We start from the raw sequence: 15,475 nt of genomic DNA on the forward strand, positions 1-15,475 counted from the left end.
ACTTGCTTGAGGTTGTACGGACACTAAGGTTTGATCCACTGGGAGGGAAACCTCAGCACAGCTGGCAAATGCCTTGCACAGACAGCGGTCCGGGAGCACACTGATAGTACGTTTTCATCATGCTGACGAGACGTTTATACACTTTATCCTGTAAGTGACAGGGAAACGGGCTCTGGGCACAGGAGCGTCCAGTGAAGGCCGAGGGTACAAAGGGGGGCAGGGCCACACAGGCAGCTGTCACAGCCAAGACCCCAGAGCACGCTGAGCAGGCGGCAGCACTGGGGGGAAGAGGTGACCTGTGTCCACTCCTGTCACTGCTGGTGCGATGGTGGGGACCCTGGGCTCAGTCCAAAGGGAATTCCACGTCCCCCCAGCCTGCCCGCATGCTGGGCTCCTCGGAGGCCACCTCAGGCTGCGCTTTGTCCTTTTCAGTTTGGTCTCCTAGAGTTGGAAGAGACCAGGACTCAGTATTCCTAGGAGCAGAGCCAGTCCCTCCCCACTTCCCCTTCCATCAGGAGGGCATGAGGAGGTAGAAACAAGTCATGCCTGGCACCCCAATCTAGGTATCAAAAGGCCCTCAGCTCATTTGTTCTCCATGTGCGCTCACTGGCTTCACAGGCTGCCCCACAGTGCCAGCCACCAGCACAAGGGGTGGCCACTGGGCACTGTCCCTGCTTGGTATGTCAGGCGCAGGTTCTCCTGCCCCTGGAGCACCATACTATGCCAGCTATCGCCTTGGTTTTTTTTGCTTATTTGGGGGGGGGGTACCAGGGATCGAACTCAGGACCTCGCACTTGCCAGGCAGGTGCTGTGCTGCTGAGCTAAATTCCCGAGCCTTTATCACCTTGTTTTGTCCCCCACCCTTCCTCCCTCCTCCGGAAGCCTGGGTCTGGAAAGGCCAGGGCTGGGTAGTGAGGAGGGGAAAGCGGAGGTTCCGCAGCCCCCAGAGTACTGAGAGCTGCATGGCCACAGGGCCGGGGCACTTCAGAGTCATGGACTTAGGAGCATCACCTGTCAGGTCTCACGGCCCATCACAGACGCCTGCCAGGAACCTGGGGTTCTCGGGCTGACCGAGGTGCAGCTGGTCCCCCACTTCCACCCCAGCGTCCTGGGCTGGGTGCCTCACCTGGGGAAGAGGTTCCAGGCGGGGCCCGTCCCTGTCCCTGCCCTCCGAGGTGTCTCTCCGGCAACACGGGGAGGCTAGTGCTTGGCCAGAGGGCTTGTCGAGGAGCTCCTGAATGAGCGGTCTCGTGGACTTGGTGTCTTGACTTCGGATTTCCACGTCCCTCGTCACTTCTTTGTTTAAAATACCTTCGAAAGGTGCCTTGGCCTTCTTTGAGGTGTCCCTGGAGACTGTGAATATGTGTGAGAGCGCACCTGTGGGTGAGCGTTCTGGGCTGGGGAGCGCTGTACCGTCCAGCTCTGTGCCGCTGTCATGAGTCATGCTTGAGACGGCCTCGATCTTCGGAAAGCACAGCTCCTGTTGCGGGAATAGGTGTGTTTCAACATGCTGCTTTCACGACAGTCACTCTAAACCGCACCCTGCCAGCAGCTCTTCTGTGCCCACAGTGCGGTGACCCCAGGGAACACGACTCCAGCACTTTCTGCTGAGTGCTGCAGTCTGCTGCCCCCCACCCCGCCCTGGACCCCACACTGCACCCCGCACTGGCCCGGCCCCTCCCTGACACGGCACGCCTTAGCCCATCCTTGTGCAGAACACTCTGGAACTTTGCTCTTGGACACCAGTGCCCCATGGTGACCACAGCCACAAGGACCTGTTTCCTTTGATGGCGACATCATGCAGAGATGATGTCCCATGCTTCCTTTTCCCTCAGGCCCCTGTAATGCTGGGAGAGGGCAGGTGAATTAGGAAAGTGCCCGTGGGCCTTACCCACTCATACCTCCCTCACTTCTCCTTTTCCTTCCCTCTGTAGCTTTAGTCAAACACCTTCCTAAGATGAACATGTAAATGCACCATAACAATAGAAAATGCTTTCCAGTAATTATGTACAGTGCACAGTTATTACAAATAGCAATAAAATGGATGTGCAAGAAAACCCAAGTGGCCAATAAGAACACCTTAAAACAAGCAGGAACAAATAGCTACAGTTCCTTCAGGCAAAAATGTGAGCATATGCAATGCTTTCTTTGATCTCAGGACTTTTCCAGAGAGGAAACTGTGCTGAATGATAAGAACAAAGTGGAATTCGGTCTGATTATGGGACAAATGTGTACTGATAACCTTGTCCTGGTCTTCCAGAGGTGCGCCTGTGTCATCAATGTCTTCCAAGTCAGGCAGGTCCTGAAAGAGGCAACGAGCCACAGGTCACCAGACAGGCAAGATCAGGAAACACGGTGTGTGGGGAGCCTTTGGGATAGGCCTGCTGGGCACAGAGGAGGAGCACCGCTCCCACGCGGATGTCACTGTCACCAGCCCGGTGCTGCCTTTTCAAGCAGGGGCTCTAAGCTAGGAAAGTGAGAGTTTGCAGGCTGTGCCAGGCTCCAAGGATCTCCACATCTTTGCTTCATTTTATTTTGGAGACATAGTCGGTTCATTTTGGGAGAAATAAGGGGACCCAAATCAAAAGTACCGGTGTAGAGATGAGTCTTGGAACCCTAGTGGGATATTTTGTACCTCCCCAAGCTGGTAGATCTTTCACTTTGTTCTGTGTTTGTTCATCTGCACGCAGGGGAAAAGCACAGTGATTAGATGTGTGAACCCTGCAGCCCTGCGGCCTGGGTTAGAATTCCCACCCTGCCGCTTCTTAGCTGTGTGGCTCTGGGCGGACTGCGTAACCTCTCAATTTCTCCATCTGTAAAATTGGGATAATAGTATACACCTCTTAGAGTAATTAGAAGGGTTACATCAGTCAATGCAAATCATGCTTAGACCAATGCCACACACTGAGTAAGAACTCAAAAAATACAGGATACTAATATATAGTCAGTTCTCAAATGTTAAGCGATTAGTTGTCCAATTTTGTTTCTTACCTAAAGAACCAGAAAACTAGAAACCTCCTGAGGATATTGACCATGATCAGTTTAACGCTGAGTCCTGAAATTTTGAGATTTGGGTGTGAGAAATGAAACGCCAGTTGAGAAGTTTAACAAGATAATGATGCAGGGAGAGAGGGTGCCAGCTGCCCAAGGGGGGTGCGGTGACAGGTGCTGAAGAGCACTTCCCTGTCCTGCCCGTCAGAGTAGTTCCTGGGACACTGCGGCAGGGGTATGGGTTCCCACGGTGGCTGTCACTCGGCCAGTGTGTCAGACTGCAGTCACCATGAGGACAGCTTCAGGAAGGAAGGGTCCTGAGGCTGGGGTCTGACATTCACTCAACAGGCCCAAGGGACGGGGCTGGAGCAGTGCATCTGGAGGGCGATGAGAACTATGCCGGCCGGTAAGACAGAGAAGCTTGCCAGGCAGGAGACAGGGGCTCTGAGAAGCCCCGGTGACCCCATGGGGCTCTGGGGACATGAATAGCCCCAACTGCTTTGCTATTGACTTCGGGAAAACTTGTCTGGAGCTGGGCAAACAGCACTTGCTGGGCCCTCGCTGTGTGCCAGAACCACCTGGGCAGGTCTCCCCGCCTGCTGCCCCAAGGCCACACCGCAGAGGGTGGCGAGGACCACAGAGGTGGAGACTAACACATTCTCCAAGGCGGAGTGTGCCTGTACCTCGATGAAGAGCTTCTCCTCAGTTCCCGGGCTAATGGCTTCTGCGTCCTCAGTTCCGGTCCCACAAGGTTCTGTGGCCAACGCGCCCTCAGCAGCCGGCACCCTGGAGGAGGTTGACACTGGGGAACACAGCAGCAGTGGTCAGCCCTGGGTGCCAACAGCAGCCCCATGAGCCACAGCACAGGAATCACAGCTGAGGCCTGGTGGCAGACACCCTGAGCCCCTCGTGGAGAAAAGACCAGAAGAAGCCGCCCCTCCCTGCTGTGACCTGGAGTGAGGCCCAAGAGGAGGTGCCAGCTGGCCCTCAAGCAGGAGCCGGAGGGGGGACCTGACCCACAGCAAGAGGAAGACAAATGTGCTCACAACAGGGCCAGCTTCCCACCACTGGCCTGTGCCACCTTCCCGTCAGTCAGGGGACACTGCCCTCAGCCTCCAGGGCCCAGGATTTGTTCGAATCAGGAAGAGTGGATGGCAGGCCCTCCTTCCCAAGGCTCCCTGCGGGGCACCTGGGCCTGGGCACTACAGAGACCGTGTGTGACAGCAGCGAGCCCGAGGCTGAGAGGGCAAATAGCCCTGAGAGCTTCCAACAGAAGTACCATGCCTGTGGGGTCACAAGGCCCAGAGCGCCTCCATGGGGAAAGCTTTCTGGAAAATGTGGCCCTGCCAGGGAGAAACTCTTCCAGAAGCCCAGGGATGGTCGGGCCACGGAGGTGTTCCCTAGGGCGAAATCCAAACAAGGCAAATTTCTAGATGGACACAGGAGCCAGGAGAGGAGCAGTGGCCAGCACCTGGCGAGGGTGGCCGGGCTCCCTGGAGCAGCTTCTGTCCTCAGTGGCTGTGGCTGCGGCTCTGTCCTCTCTGTACTCTGTGGTTGGGCCTCTGCCTACTCTTCCTTCTCTTCATTTCTGACTCACCTGGCACCCAGTCCCAGTTTCAGGGAATCACTGATCCCAATTTTTGACAGGACAACGGCACGCGCACGCACGCGCGCGCGCGCACACACACACACACACACACACACACACCCCGTCTCCACAGCCTGTTCCCGTAGGCATTTGCATTTCCCACATAACTGTTTCTCTACAAAGATCCATGCTATGAGATTCCTCAGATGTTATTCAACATATGGGAAATGGCTAATAAGCCCGAACTCATAGAAGCACTAAGGCCAGGCATGGTGGCATATTCCTATAATCACAGCACTCTGGGAGGCTGAGGCAGGAGGAACGGGAGTTAGAGCACAGCCTGGACAACTTAGCAATCTAGCAAGAACTTGTCTCAAAATTTTTAAAAAATGGGGGAGGGAAAGGGCTTTGGGGCCACCATCCATCCTGCCACTCCTGGCCCAGAGGAAAGGGCTTTTTGGCTGCCTTCTGTCCCTCCGCTCCCAGCCCAGAGGAAGGGGCTTCTGGGCCACCATCCCTACCACAGCTCCCAGCCCCTGTTCCACCTCTCACCCCCCCACCCCCCCCCCCAGTCGAAATGAGAAAACATGTAAATAAGTCTCAAAACCAGACTTCCAGATCACCTACAGCAACCCCAAAGGGAAATGAGATGGAACACTCGGATACTCAACCACCTCGACCCACTGAACTGGCAACAAAAGGGGATCTGGAAAAAATGAAATCAGAAATAATTTCTCAGATAACAGCAGAGATTGTGCTCCTAGTGTAAGACATGATTAATAAATCTAGAGAGGAGCTGAGGAACATGATGGAATCCCAACATAGGAAACAAATGGAATCCATAAAACAGATGCAAATAGATTTCCAGGACATGAAAAACTCCACTGAAAGTAGACACAGCAGAATGAGCCAATGTGAGGACAGAATTTCAGATATAGAAGATAAGATTGCAATTAATGAACCAGGAAAAGAAAAATTGCTTCAAAATTACAAGGGAACATGAGAAATCAATCCAGCAGCTGCTAGACGATGCAAAGAAGAATAACATGAGACTGACTGGAGTCAATGAAGAAACAGGAGAGAGTGCAGATGACATAAAGAAAACTCTTCACAGAAGTAATGGCAGAAAACTTCCCAAGAAGGGGGAAACAACTAGACATACAGATAAGTGAGGCATATAGGACTCCAGATAGCCTTGATCAAAAAAAATCTACACATAGGCATATAATTGTTAAGATTCCAGAAACTCAACAGAAGAACAAAGTTCTACAAGCAGTCAGAGAAAAGAAACAAATCACATACAAAGGAAAGCCCATCAGAATCACAGCAGACTTCTCAACACAAACCATCAAGGCAAGAAGAGCTTGGAGTGACACATTCCAAGCCCTGAAAGAAAACAGCCTCCAACCCAGATTGATGTACTCTGCAAAACTATCTTTCAAAATTGATAGAGAAATAAGATACTTTCATGACAAAGAGCACCTTAGGAACTTTGTGCATACCAAACCAGCACTCCAAAAAATTTTACACAATATCCTAGGAACAGACATTGAGGATCACAACCCCAGGAAGCAAAGCAGAATGAATGCATCTGCCATGACAAGAAATTAAATGTAAAGGGGGAGAACCCAACAAAAAGAAAAAGTCATGGCAATGACAAGTCAATACGTTTCAGTTATAACTATCAACCTTAATGGTCTCAATTCACCAATCAAAAGAAATAGACTGGCAGAATGGGTCAAGAAGCAAAATCCAACAATATGCTGCATACAAGAAACACACTTAATTCAAAAGGAAACTCATAGACTGAAAGTTAAAGGGTGGAAAACAATACTCCATGCGACGGGAACCTGAAAAAAACCAGGAGTAGCTATCCTCTTGGCAGATCAAGTAGATTTCAAACCAACACTGATTAAGAGAGACGAAGAAGGACACTACATCCTTGTAAAGGGAAGAATCCCAGAGGAAGAGATGATAATCATAAATATCTATGCACCAAACACTAGTGCGCCCAACTATATAAAACAAATACTAACAGACATGAAAAGTCATATATACACTAATACAATTGTAGTGGGGGACCTCAACACCCCACTGTCACAGATAGATAGATCAACTAGACAAAAAATAAGTAATGAAATACTAGAACTCAATCGAACTCTTGAACAAATGAACTTAACAGATGTTTACAGAGTCTTCCACCCCACAAAATCAGAATACACATTCTTCTCAGCTGCACATGGGTCACTTTCCAAAATAGACCACATTCATACATAGAACATGTTTAAGTAAGTGCAAAAGAATTGAAGTTATCCCCTGTATATTATCAGAACATGGTGTGATGAAATTGGAGATCCATAGCAAAAGAAACTGGAGAAATTTCATAAACATGTGGAAATTGAACAACACACTTCTGAATAACCAATGGGTCACAGAGGAAATCAAAGAAGAAATCAGACAGTTCCTTCAAATAAATGACAGTGACAATACAACATATCGGAATCTATGGGACACAATGGAAGCAGTCTTATGAGGGAAATTCATAGCAGTGAATACTCATATTAGGAAAACAGAATGAGCCCAATTAAACAACCTGATGCTGAACCTCAAGCTTCTAGAAAAAGAAGGGCAGGACAACCCCAAAGGTCATACAAGGGAGGAAATTATAAAGATCAGAGCAGAAATCAATGCAATGGAGACTAAGAGAATGATGCAAAAAATCAATGAAGCCAAGAGTTGGTTCTTCCAAAGAATCAACAAAATTGACAAACCCTTAGCCAACCTTATCAGAAAAAGGAAAGAAAAGGCTCAAATCCATGCAATTAGGAATGAAAAGGGTGAAATTACAACAGACCCAGCAGAAATCCAGAGGATCATCAATACCTACTTCCAGAACCTATACACCAATAAGATGGAAAACACAGAAGAAATGAACAGATTCCTAGATATGTATGAATTACCAAATTTGAACGAAGAAGACCTAAAAATTCTAAACAACCCAATATCAACCAATGAAATTGAAAACGTAATTATAAACTTATCAACTAAGAAAACCCCAGGCCCTGATGGCTTCACTGCTGAATTCTACAAGACATTTAGAGAGGAACTACTGCCACTACTGTTTAAACTCTTCAATGAAATTGAAAGGGAAGCAACACTCCCAAATTCATTCCTGGAAGCAAGCATCACCTTGATCCCCAAAGCAGAGAAAGACCCAACTGAAAAGGAGAACTATAGGCCAATCTCACTAATGAACATAGATGCAAAATTCCTTAATAAGATACTGGCAAATAGAATGCAGAAGATCATCAAGAAGATCATACACCCTGATCAAGTGGGATTCATCCCAGGGATGCAGGGATGGTTCAACATACGCAAGTCAATCAATGTAATACACTATATCAATAGAGCCAAGGACAAAAACCATATGATTATCTCCATAGATGGAGAAAAAGCATTTGACAAAATCCAACATGCATTTATGATAAAAAACCCTACAAAAAATTGGAATAGATGGTCTCTACCTCAAACTGATAAAAGCCATCTATGAAAAACCCACAGCCAATATCATACTAAATGGTCAAAAACTGAAATCCTTCACACTCAAATCAGGAACAAGACAAGGATGTCCACTATCACCACTCTTGTTCAATATAGTTCTGGAAACACTAGCCACGGCAATTAGACAAGAGAAAGAAATAAAAGGAATAAAGATAGGAAATGAAGAAGTCAAACTGTCATCATTTGCAGATGACATGATACTGTACATAGAAGACCTCAAGAACTCCACCAAAAGTCTTCTAGACTTAATAACCAAATTCAGTCAAGTAGCTGGTTACAAGGTCAACACACAAAAATCAATAGCTTTCCTCTACACCAATGACAGACTCACTGAGAGAGAAATAGGGCAAATAATTCCTTTCACAATAGCATCCAAAAAACTGAAATACCTAGGAATCAACCTAAAAGAAAATCAAAAAAGAAATCAAAGACCTCTTCTCTGAAAACTATAGCACTCTGAAAAGAGAGATTGAAGATGATATCAGAAAATGGACAGACATCCCCTGCTCCTGGATAGGAAGGATTAATATATTGAAAATGGCCATACTTCCAAAACTGCTATATAGATTCAATGCAATCCCAATTGAGATCCCAGCAGCATACTTCATGGACCTTGAGAAAAGAATCCAAAAATTCATTTGGAACAAGAAAAAGACCCAGAATAGCAAAGGCAATTCTAGGTAACAGAGACATGGCAGGGGGTATCATAGTCTCCAACCTGCAACTATACTACAAAGGTACTGTGATAAAAACAGCATGGTACTGGCAAAGAAACAGACCTGAGGACCAGTGGAACAGATTAGAAGATGCAGAAACAATGCCAGACACACTCAGCCATCTCATCTTCAATAAAGGAGCCAAACACCCTCACTGGAGGAAAGATAGCCTCTTTAATAAATGGTGATGGAAAAATTGGGTTTTAACTTGCCAAAGATTAAAACTACACCTATATCTCTCACCATGCACTAAACTAAAATAGAAATGGATTAAAGATCTAAATATTAAAATAGAAACTCTGAACCAGTTGGAACAGAGGTTAGGTAGAACTCCTGAAGACATGTGGGAAAAAATCTTCACCTGCTTTTCCTCAGACAAAGGTCTACTATCTCGAATCTATAAAGATCAGACCTCCCAAATTTAAAGACCCAATTTGAAAATGGGCATCTGAAATGAGCAGACATTTCTCAGACAAGGAAGTAGAAATAGCAAATAAATACATGAATAAATGTTCAACATCACTGGTCATTCGAGAGATGCAAATGAAAACAATGCTGAGATTCCACCTCACTCCAGAAAGAATGGCTGCTCTCATGAAATCAACCAATAACAAATGCTGGCGGGTCTGTGGGGAAAGAGGAACCCTGCTCCACTGCTGGTGGGAGTGTAGACTGGTGCAAGCACTGTGGAAATCAGTATGGAGATACCTCAAAGAACTAGGACTGGGAAGTCCCATTTGACCCTGCTATTCCACTGCTGGGGATCTTCCCCAAAGAATTAAAAGAATCATACCACAGCAATATAGTGGGCCCATGTTCATAGCAGCACAGTTTGTGATAGCTAAAACTTGGAAACAGCCCAAATGCCCATCAACTGGAGACTGGATAAAGAAAATGTGTTTTTTTTTAATAAAATGGAGTACTACTCAGCCATAAAAAATGAGAAATTAGAGACATTTATAGCTAAGTGGATGCACATTGAGGCGATACTCTTAAATGAAATAAATAGGACACACATGTATAAATACTGAATAGTTTCTCTGGTGTGAGAAACTGAAAGTATAAATAAGGACTAAAATGTATAATAGGTAATGTGAAATAGGAAGAAAAGGGGCAAAGGGGAAGGAAGTGGGAGGGCTAGGGGAAAGGATAGAAGGGAATGGGATTAATATGAGAAAATGGAAAAATAGGAACAAAATCTGTGTAAATAGGGAGGAATGGAGGGGTTGAAGGGAGGGCTGGGCAAGGGTGAAAAATAAGAACCAAGAGAGATTATGTAAAGGTGCAAATTTCCAATGGCGAATGTCATTATATTGTATACCTAAAATGTACCAATGATTAGAATGAATAATCGATAATGCAAAATAGGAAGAAAAGGTCCAAAGGGGTAGGGGTAGTGGGAGGGGCAGGGGAAAGGAAAGAAGGGAAAGGAAAAATGCTGAGAAATGGAAAACATGGAAATAAAGTCTTTGTAAATAGGGAAGGGTGGAGGGGGTGAAGGGAGGGCTAGGAATGGGGAAAAAATAAGAACCAAGATGCATCATGTAAAGGCACAAGTCCCAATGAGAAATGTAATTGTGTTGTATACCTACAATGTACCAATAAAGAATTTAACAAAAAAAAAAATGGGGGAGACTGGGGACGTAGCTCATTGTTAAGAACTTGGGCTCAATCCCCAGTACTGGGAGGAGGAAGGTATACAAAGTATGATCAAAAATATGGTGTTTACTTTTTTGACAGTAAAAGACAAACTGTTATTAATCCTCCTCAAAATACTCTCCGTGGGCCAGGGATTTAGCTCAGTGGTTCTGCTGCCTGCCTCACAAGTGCAAGGTCCCGAGTTCGATCCCCGGTACCCCTCAAAAATACTCTCCCTCACTTCTTACACACTTATCCCATCTCCCTTGCCACTGCCCAGAGCAGCTCTGTAAGTCCTCTCTTGTGTCTTTACTTGCATTGTCATGGGTGCCTTGACGTCCTGAATGCGATCAAACTGTTCTCTTTTCGTGGTCATTTTTGTTTTAGGGAAGAGCCAGCAGTCGCATGGTACCGGATCTGGTGAACAGGGTGGATGAGGACACACTGCATGTGTTTACGACCTACCTTTCCTACCTTTCTGCATGGTACTCGGCAACAGCGTTTGATTTTTGGTGTTTTTTTTTTTTTTTTTTTGGTTCTGAGGATCAAACTCGGGACCTTGTGCTTGCGAGGCAGGCGCTGGAACCACTGAGCTAAATCCCCGCCCCAACAGCATCTGTTTTTGATCACACCTCCTAAAGAAACTCACGGAAGAGCACTTCCAGAACTGCTTCAGAAAGAGGCAAGAGTGATGGGGTAAGTGTGCTCGAAGTGAGGGAGAGGATTCTGAGGAGGACTCATGGAAATGTGTCTTTTGGTATAATAAATTGTTTTTGTGGTTTTGAGATAGTCTGTGCAGACCAGGCTGACCTCAAACTCTCTGTGATCCTCCTGCCTCAGCCTCCTGAGTGATGAGATTACAGGTGTGCACCACCATGCCCAGTGCTACTATAATAAATTTTTTAAACTTAAACATTTGCCATGTATTTTGATCACACTGTATATTGCTAATAGCTTTACATGTTTTTACTTTTTTTTAACACAGCTACTACAAGGTCTCTTCTCAGTGGCTCCTGCTGTTTTTCTGTTGACAGAGCTGCTCTGGGACATGGGACAGCTTGTGTGCTTTACAGTCTAGGAGCAGCAATAGAGAGGTGAGGCTCAGGTCCCAGATGGCACCCTTGCTTGGCCTGAGTTACCTTCCAGGGGCACCAGGTTCAGGTTTGGGTTTGGGTTCAGAGCAGGCAGGCTCCCTGCAGGCGGCCTGCCTTCCACCTTCAGCCAGTGACATCCCCAGGCCACACCTCTTCCCCGAGGGCCTCCTCTAGGGACAGCTCCATGTTCTGCTGCCCCTCCCGGCAGTCTGCCAGTGGCATCACCCCTGAACAAAGGATGTCACAGGTGAGCGTGGGGAGAGCACAGAGTGGTGCACTTCTGAGCTGAGCACAGAGGTGTCAGGCATCCAGGAAAGGAAGAACCCAGAGGGCTGGGCGTGGAGCACACCTCTGTAATCTCAGCCTCTGGGAGGCTGGGCAGGAGGATCACAAGTTTGAGCCCAGCCTGGGCATCTTAGTGACTGAGCGACACCCAGTCTAAAAATGAAAAATTAAAAAAAGGGACGGGGATGTAGCACAGCGCAAAGGCCCAGGGTTCAATCTCCAGTATCACCACACATGCACACACAACTGAGAGCGATGTTCACGGGAGTGTGGTTCACACCTAAATAAAGGGAGCTCAGTGTCCTGGAAGAGATTACTGAGTGCCTACTCAATGGAAGGGACATAGCAGTTGAGAAGACATCCAGCAGGAGGCCCTGAGGAGACGCCTGTAGGAGCCGTCATGTTTAAAGCCCACAATGTCCGCCTATACTTCCAAATGGTTCAAGAGAAAATTCAAATTCCTTGGGAGGCTGAGGCAGGAGGGTCTTGAGTTTGAAGCCAGTCTGCCCAACACAGGAAGACCTTTGCAAAAATAGGACTGGGGGTGTAGCTGTGCCCTATGAGGCCCTGGGTTCCACCCCTCAGACAAGAGGGGCAAAGAGTGAGCACAGAGACATGGAGATGCTGCACTGCAGGCTCTGAGGGCCCTGAGCCATGGGAGGTGGCTGCCACCACAGCTGGAAAAGATGAGATTCTCCCGGGGCCCCCTGAAGGGGCACAATGCCCAGGCAGCCTTGTGTGTGCCCAGTGAGACCACGGGGAAGTTTCACCCCCAGACCTATGATGAGACTAAGTGGGAACTGCGAGAAGCTGGAGTCACGGCCCGGAGCTCCTTGGGCCTGGACCCTGGACCACCTGCACAGTTAGTGCCTGGTCCTGGGTCCCAGTTCCTGCCGCAGAGGTCCCAGGCCCTTTCTTCCAGGGGGCCCGGAGCGCCTATTGTTCCTGTGAGGCGACCTCGGTGGGCATCTGGTGAGGGCTGCACGCCCCTCCCACTCCGTTCTCCAGGGAGGGGAGGCAGCAGGATGGAGCTGTCATCCACCATGAAGAGCCCTGAGCTCTGAGGTCAGCACCTCCGGGAGGTGCACATGGAGGTGGCAGGAGGGGGCAGCCCCCATGCCCCTGAGCTCCTCCCCCACACCTTGCCCTGGGCACAGCCCATCCAGCTGTTCATCTGGAACCCTTTGATGTCAGAAACCAGAAGATGTGGCGCACACCTGTGATCCCAGCACTCAGGAGGCTGAGGCAGGAGGATCACCATGAGGGCAAGGCCAGCCTGGACTACACAGTGAGACTCTGTCTCAAAAAAAAAAATCCTACACATTAGAGACTGAATTTGACAGCCCAGCCTGGCCTGATTGACATGGAACTGCTGGGATGCCAGCACGTACCTCCCTCTCGGCCTTTCTCTCTCCTATGCTCCTCTGCCCGCTGCTTGATCATGGCCAGGGCCTCAATGCTGTCTGTGATCTTCTTCTGCTCTCTGCTCTCCCAGAGCTCTCTCTCCTCCTTCTCTGCCGTGTACCCTCCTCGGGCCCAGGCCTCTGCGCATGCTCTACATGTGAAAATAAGACAGAAGCAGGGGAGACCCAAGGGTAAATCCTGTGCAGATGCTGTCTGACCAGACTTGCTCAGTTCCTTCAAAATCAAAACAGAAGGCACAAAAGACAAATGATTTAGGAACTTACATCCACACAAAAACCTGCATGTGGATGTTGACAGCAGCTTTATTCTAACTGGCAAAAGCCAGAAGTCCTCTATAGGCAACAGGACAAACTGTGGTACAGTGCCAATGCAGTATTATTCAACAACAAAAAGTAAGCTATCGAACCACACAGCTGCTATTAAGTGGAGGAAGCCAGTCTGAAAAAAGACAACATGCTGCAGATGCCAGCTCCCTGCATCTGCAAAACAAACGCACAACTGTGGTGACATTAAAGGACCACGATGCCAGGGGGGCTGGGTGGGGATATGGGTCAGATTTGCAGGGACTTTTGGGCATGAAACTACTCCATCTGGTACTGTAACGGGGCACACGTGATATGCATTTGTGTGACCCAAAGAATGAGCCCATAAGTACCGTCCATTGTAGAGTTCAGTGAATAATAAAGTGTCAGCTGCGAGACCCAAAGTATAGCAGATGACTCTCAGGTGTTAGTAACAGGGAGGCGGCAACGGGCAGGTGTACAAGGGAACCCTGAGAACTTTCTGCTTAACTTTTCAGCCAACCTCAAAGTGCTATCTTAGAGAGTCTATTTGTTTTAAAAACTGAGCAAAGAAACTGGATAGTCATTTTCCCAAAGAGTACATACAAATTGCTGCTAAAAGGATGCTTGACTTTCTTTTTTTTTTTTTTTGGTACCGGGGATCGAACTCAGGTCCTTCCGCTTGCAAGGCAGGCGGTAAAACCACTGAGCTAGATCCCCGGCCCAAGGATGCTTGACAATAGCCACTGGGGAAATGGAAATCAAAAGCACAATGAGACACCACTTCATGCTGCCTTCGAGGACCAAGTAAGAAGGTGGGTGGTGACAGGTGTGGTGAGAATGAAGAGCCAGAGGCTGCACACACTGCTGGGAGAAATGCGACATTGGCACAGCTGCTTTGGGAGACAATTTGGCGGCTCCTCAAAAGTTAAGCATAGAGTTCCCGTTTGATCCAGCATTTCTATCTGTATGCCCACAAGAACGAAGCCTACATCCACACAAAAACTTGTGCACAGAGACAGCAGCATTATTTACAATAGGCAAAAAGTAGAAGACCCAAATTTCCAACAATAGATGGAAAAACAGAATGCGGCAGGCCAAGATGGAATGTTATACAGCAATAAAAAAGGATGGAGCCATAGGTATGTGTGGTGCCATGAGTGAAACTTGACGACATGATGCTGTGTGATTGAAGCCAGGCACAGAGGCCGTGTGCTGGCTGAGTCCATCCATACAGAACATCCAGAACAGGCAGATCTGCACACAGAAAGTGGCCTGTGGGTTGCCAGGGCTGGGAGGAGGAAGGAACGGGAAGTGGCAGCCAATGGAGACGGTGTTTCCTTTCGGGGTGATGAAATACCCCGAAATGGTATTTCCGCAGATACGCTAAGAACCATTGCATTTAAATGGGTGCGCCATATAGGGAATGAGTTATAGCTCAATAAATCTGTTGTGTTTGTTTTTTTTTTAAGTCCAGTGGCTTAAAAGTAGGAGGTTTAACTTTACAGAGAGGAACAGATTCCCACTGGGTAAATCAAAGGTACAGAAGGTATCTGGTGCCACACCTGCCCGGCAAGCACAAGGCCCTGAGTTTGATTCCCGCTACTGGAAAAGAAGAGGAAGGAGAAGAAGAAGAAGAGGAGGAAGGGAGAGGGGGAGGAAGAACAGGAGGAGGGGCGGGGGGGAGTCTGGAAACAGTCAGGGTCTTGTGAAGTACACTAGAGCGGAAGACCACAAGTCCCCCAGGCAGAATGTGCTGTAGGAATTGACTCTGTTCTGGTCCCAGCCTCTTATCTCCAAGCGGACACCGGGCACCATGCTAGATAGGGGCTGAGGCCACGGTGACCCTGACACCCAGGGCTCCCAGGTGGGGTTGCCCTGCAGTGCGCTGGGTGG

General features: G+C 48.1%; 1 protein-coding gene across 3 annotated transcripts in view; it reads right to left on the reverse strand.

The window, feature by feature from the left end:
- Positions 1-120: 120 nt before the first annotated feature.
- Dnaaf1 (dynein axonemal assembly factor 1) overlaps positions 121-15,475 on the reverse strand; it is a 28,825-nt gene continuing 13,470 nt past the window's right edge. For all 3 annotated transcript variants that reach the window (XM_013071472.3, XM_087202395.1, XM_021256649.2), the window contains 5 exons: positions 13,265-13,428; positions 3,675-3,793; positions 2,243-2,302; positions 1,127-1,480; positions 121-441 (listed from right to left, as the gene is read on the reverse strand). In XM_013071472.3, coding sequence (XP_012926926.2) covers positions 238-441; positions 1,127-1,480; positions 2,243-2,302; positions 3,675-3,793; positions 13,265-13,428 — 901 coding nt within the window. In that variant the 3' untranslated portion in view covers positions 121-237. The remainder of the gene's footprint in view (positions 442-1,126; positions 1,481-2,242; positions 2,303-3,674; positions 3,794-13,264; positions 13,429-15,475) is intronic.

The sequence above is a fragment of the Heterocephalus glaber genome, unplaced genomic scaffold, assembly GCF_053883595.1.
Source record: "Heterocephalus glaber isolate CG9 unplaced genomic scaffold, H.glaber_assembly_v1.0 deba00000071, whole genome shotgun sequence".
NCBI classification, from domain to species: Eukaryota; Metazoa; Chordata; class Mammalia; order Rodentia; family Bathyergidae; genus Heterocephalus; species Heterocephalus glaber.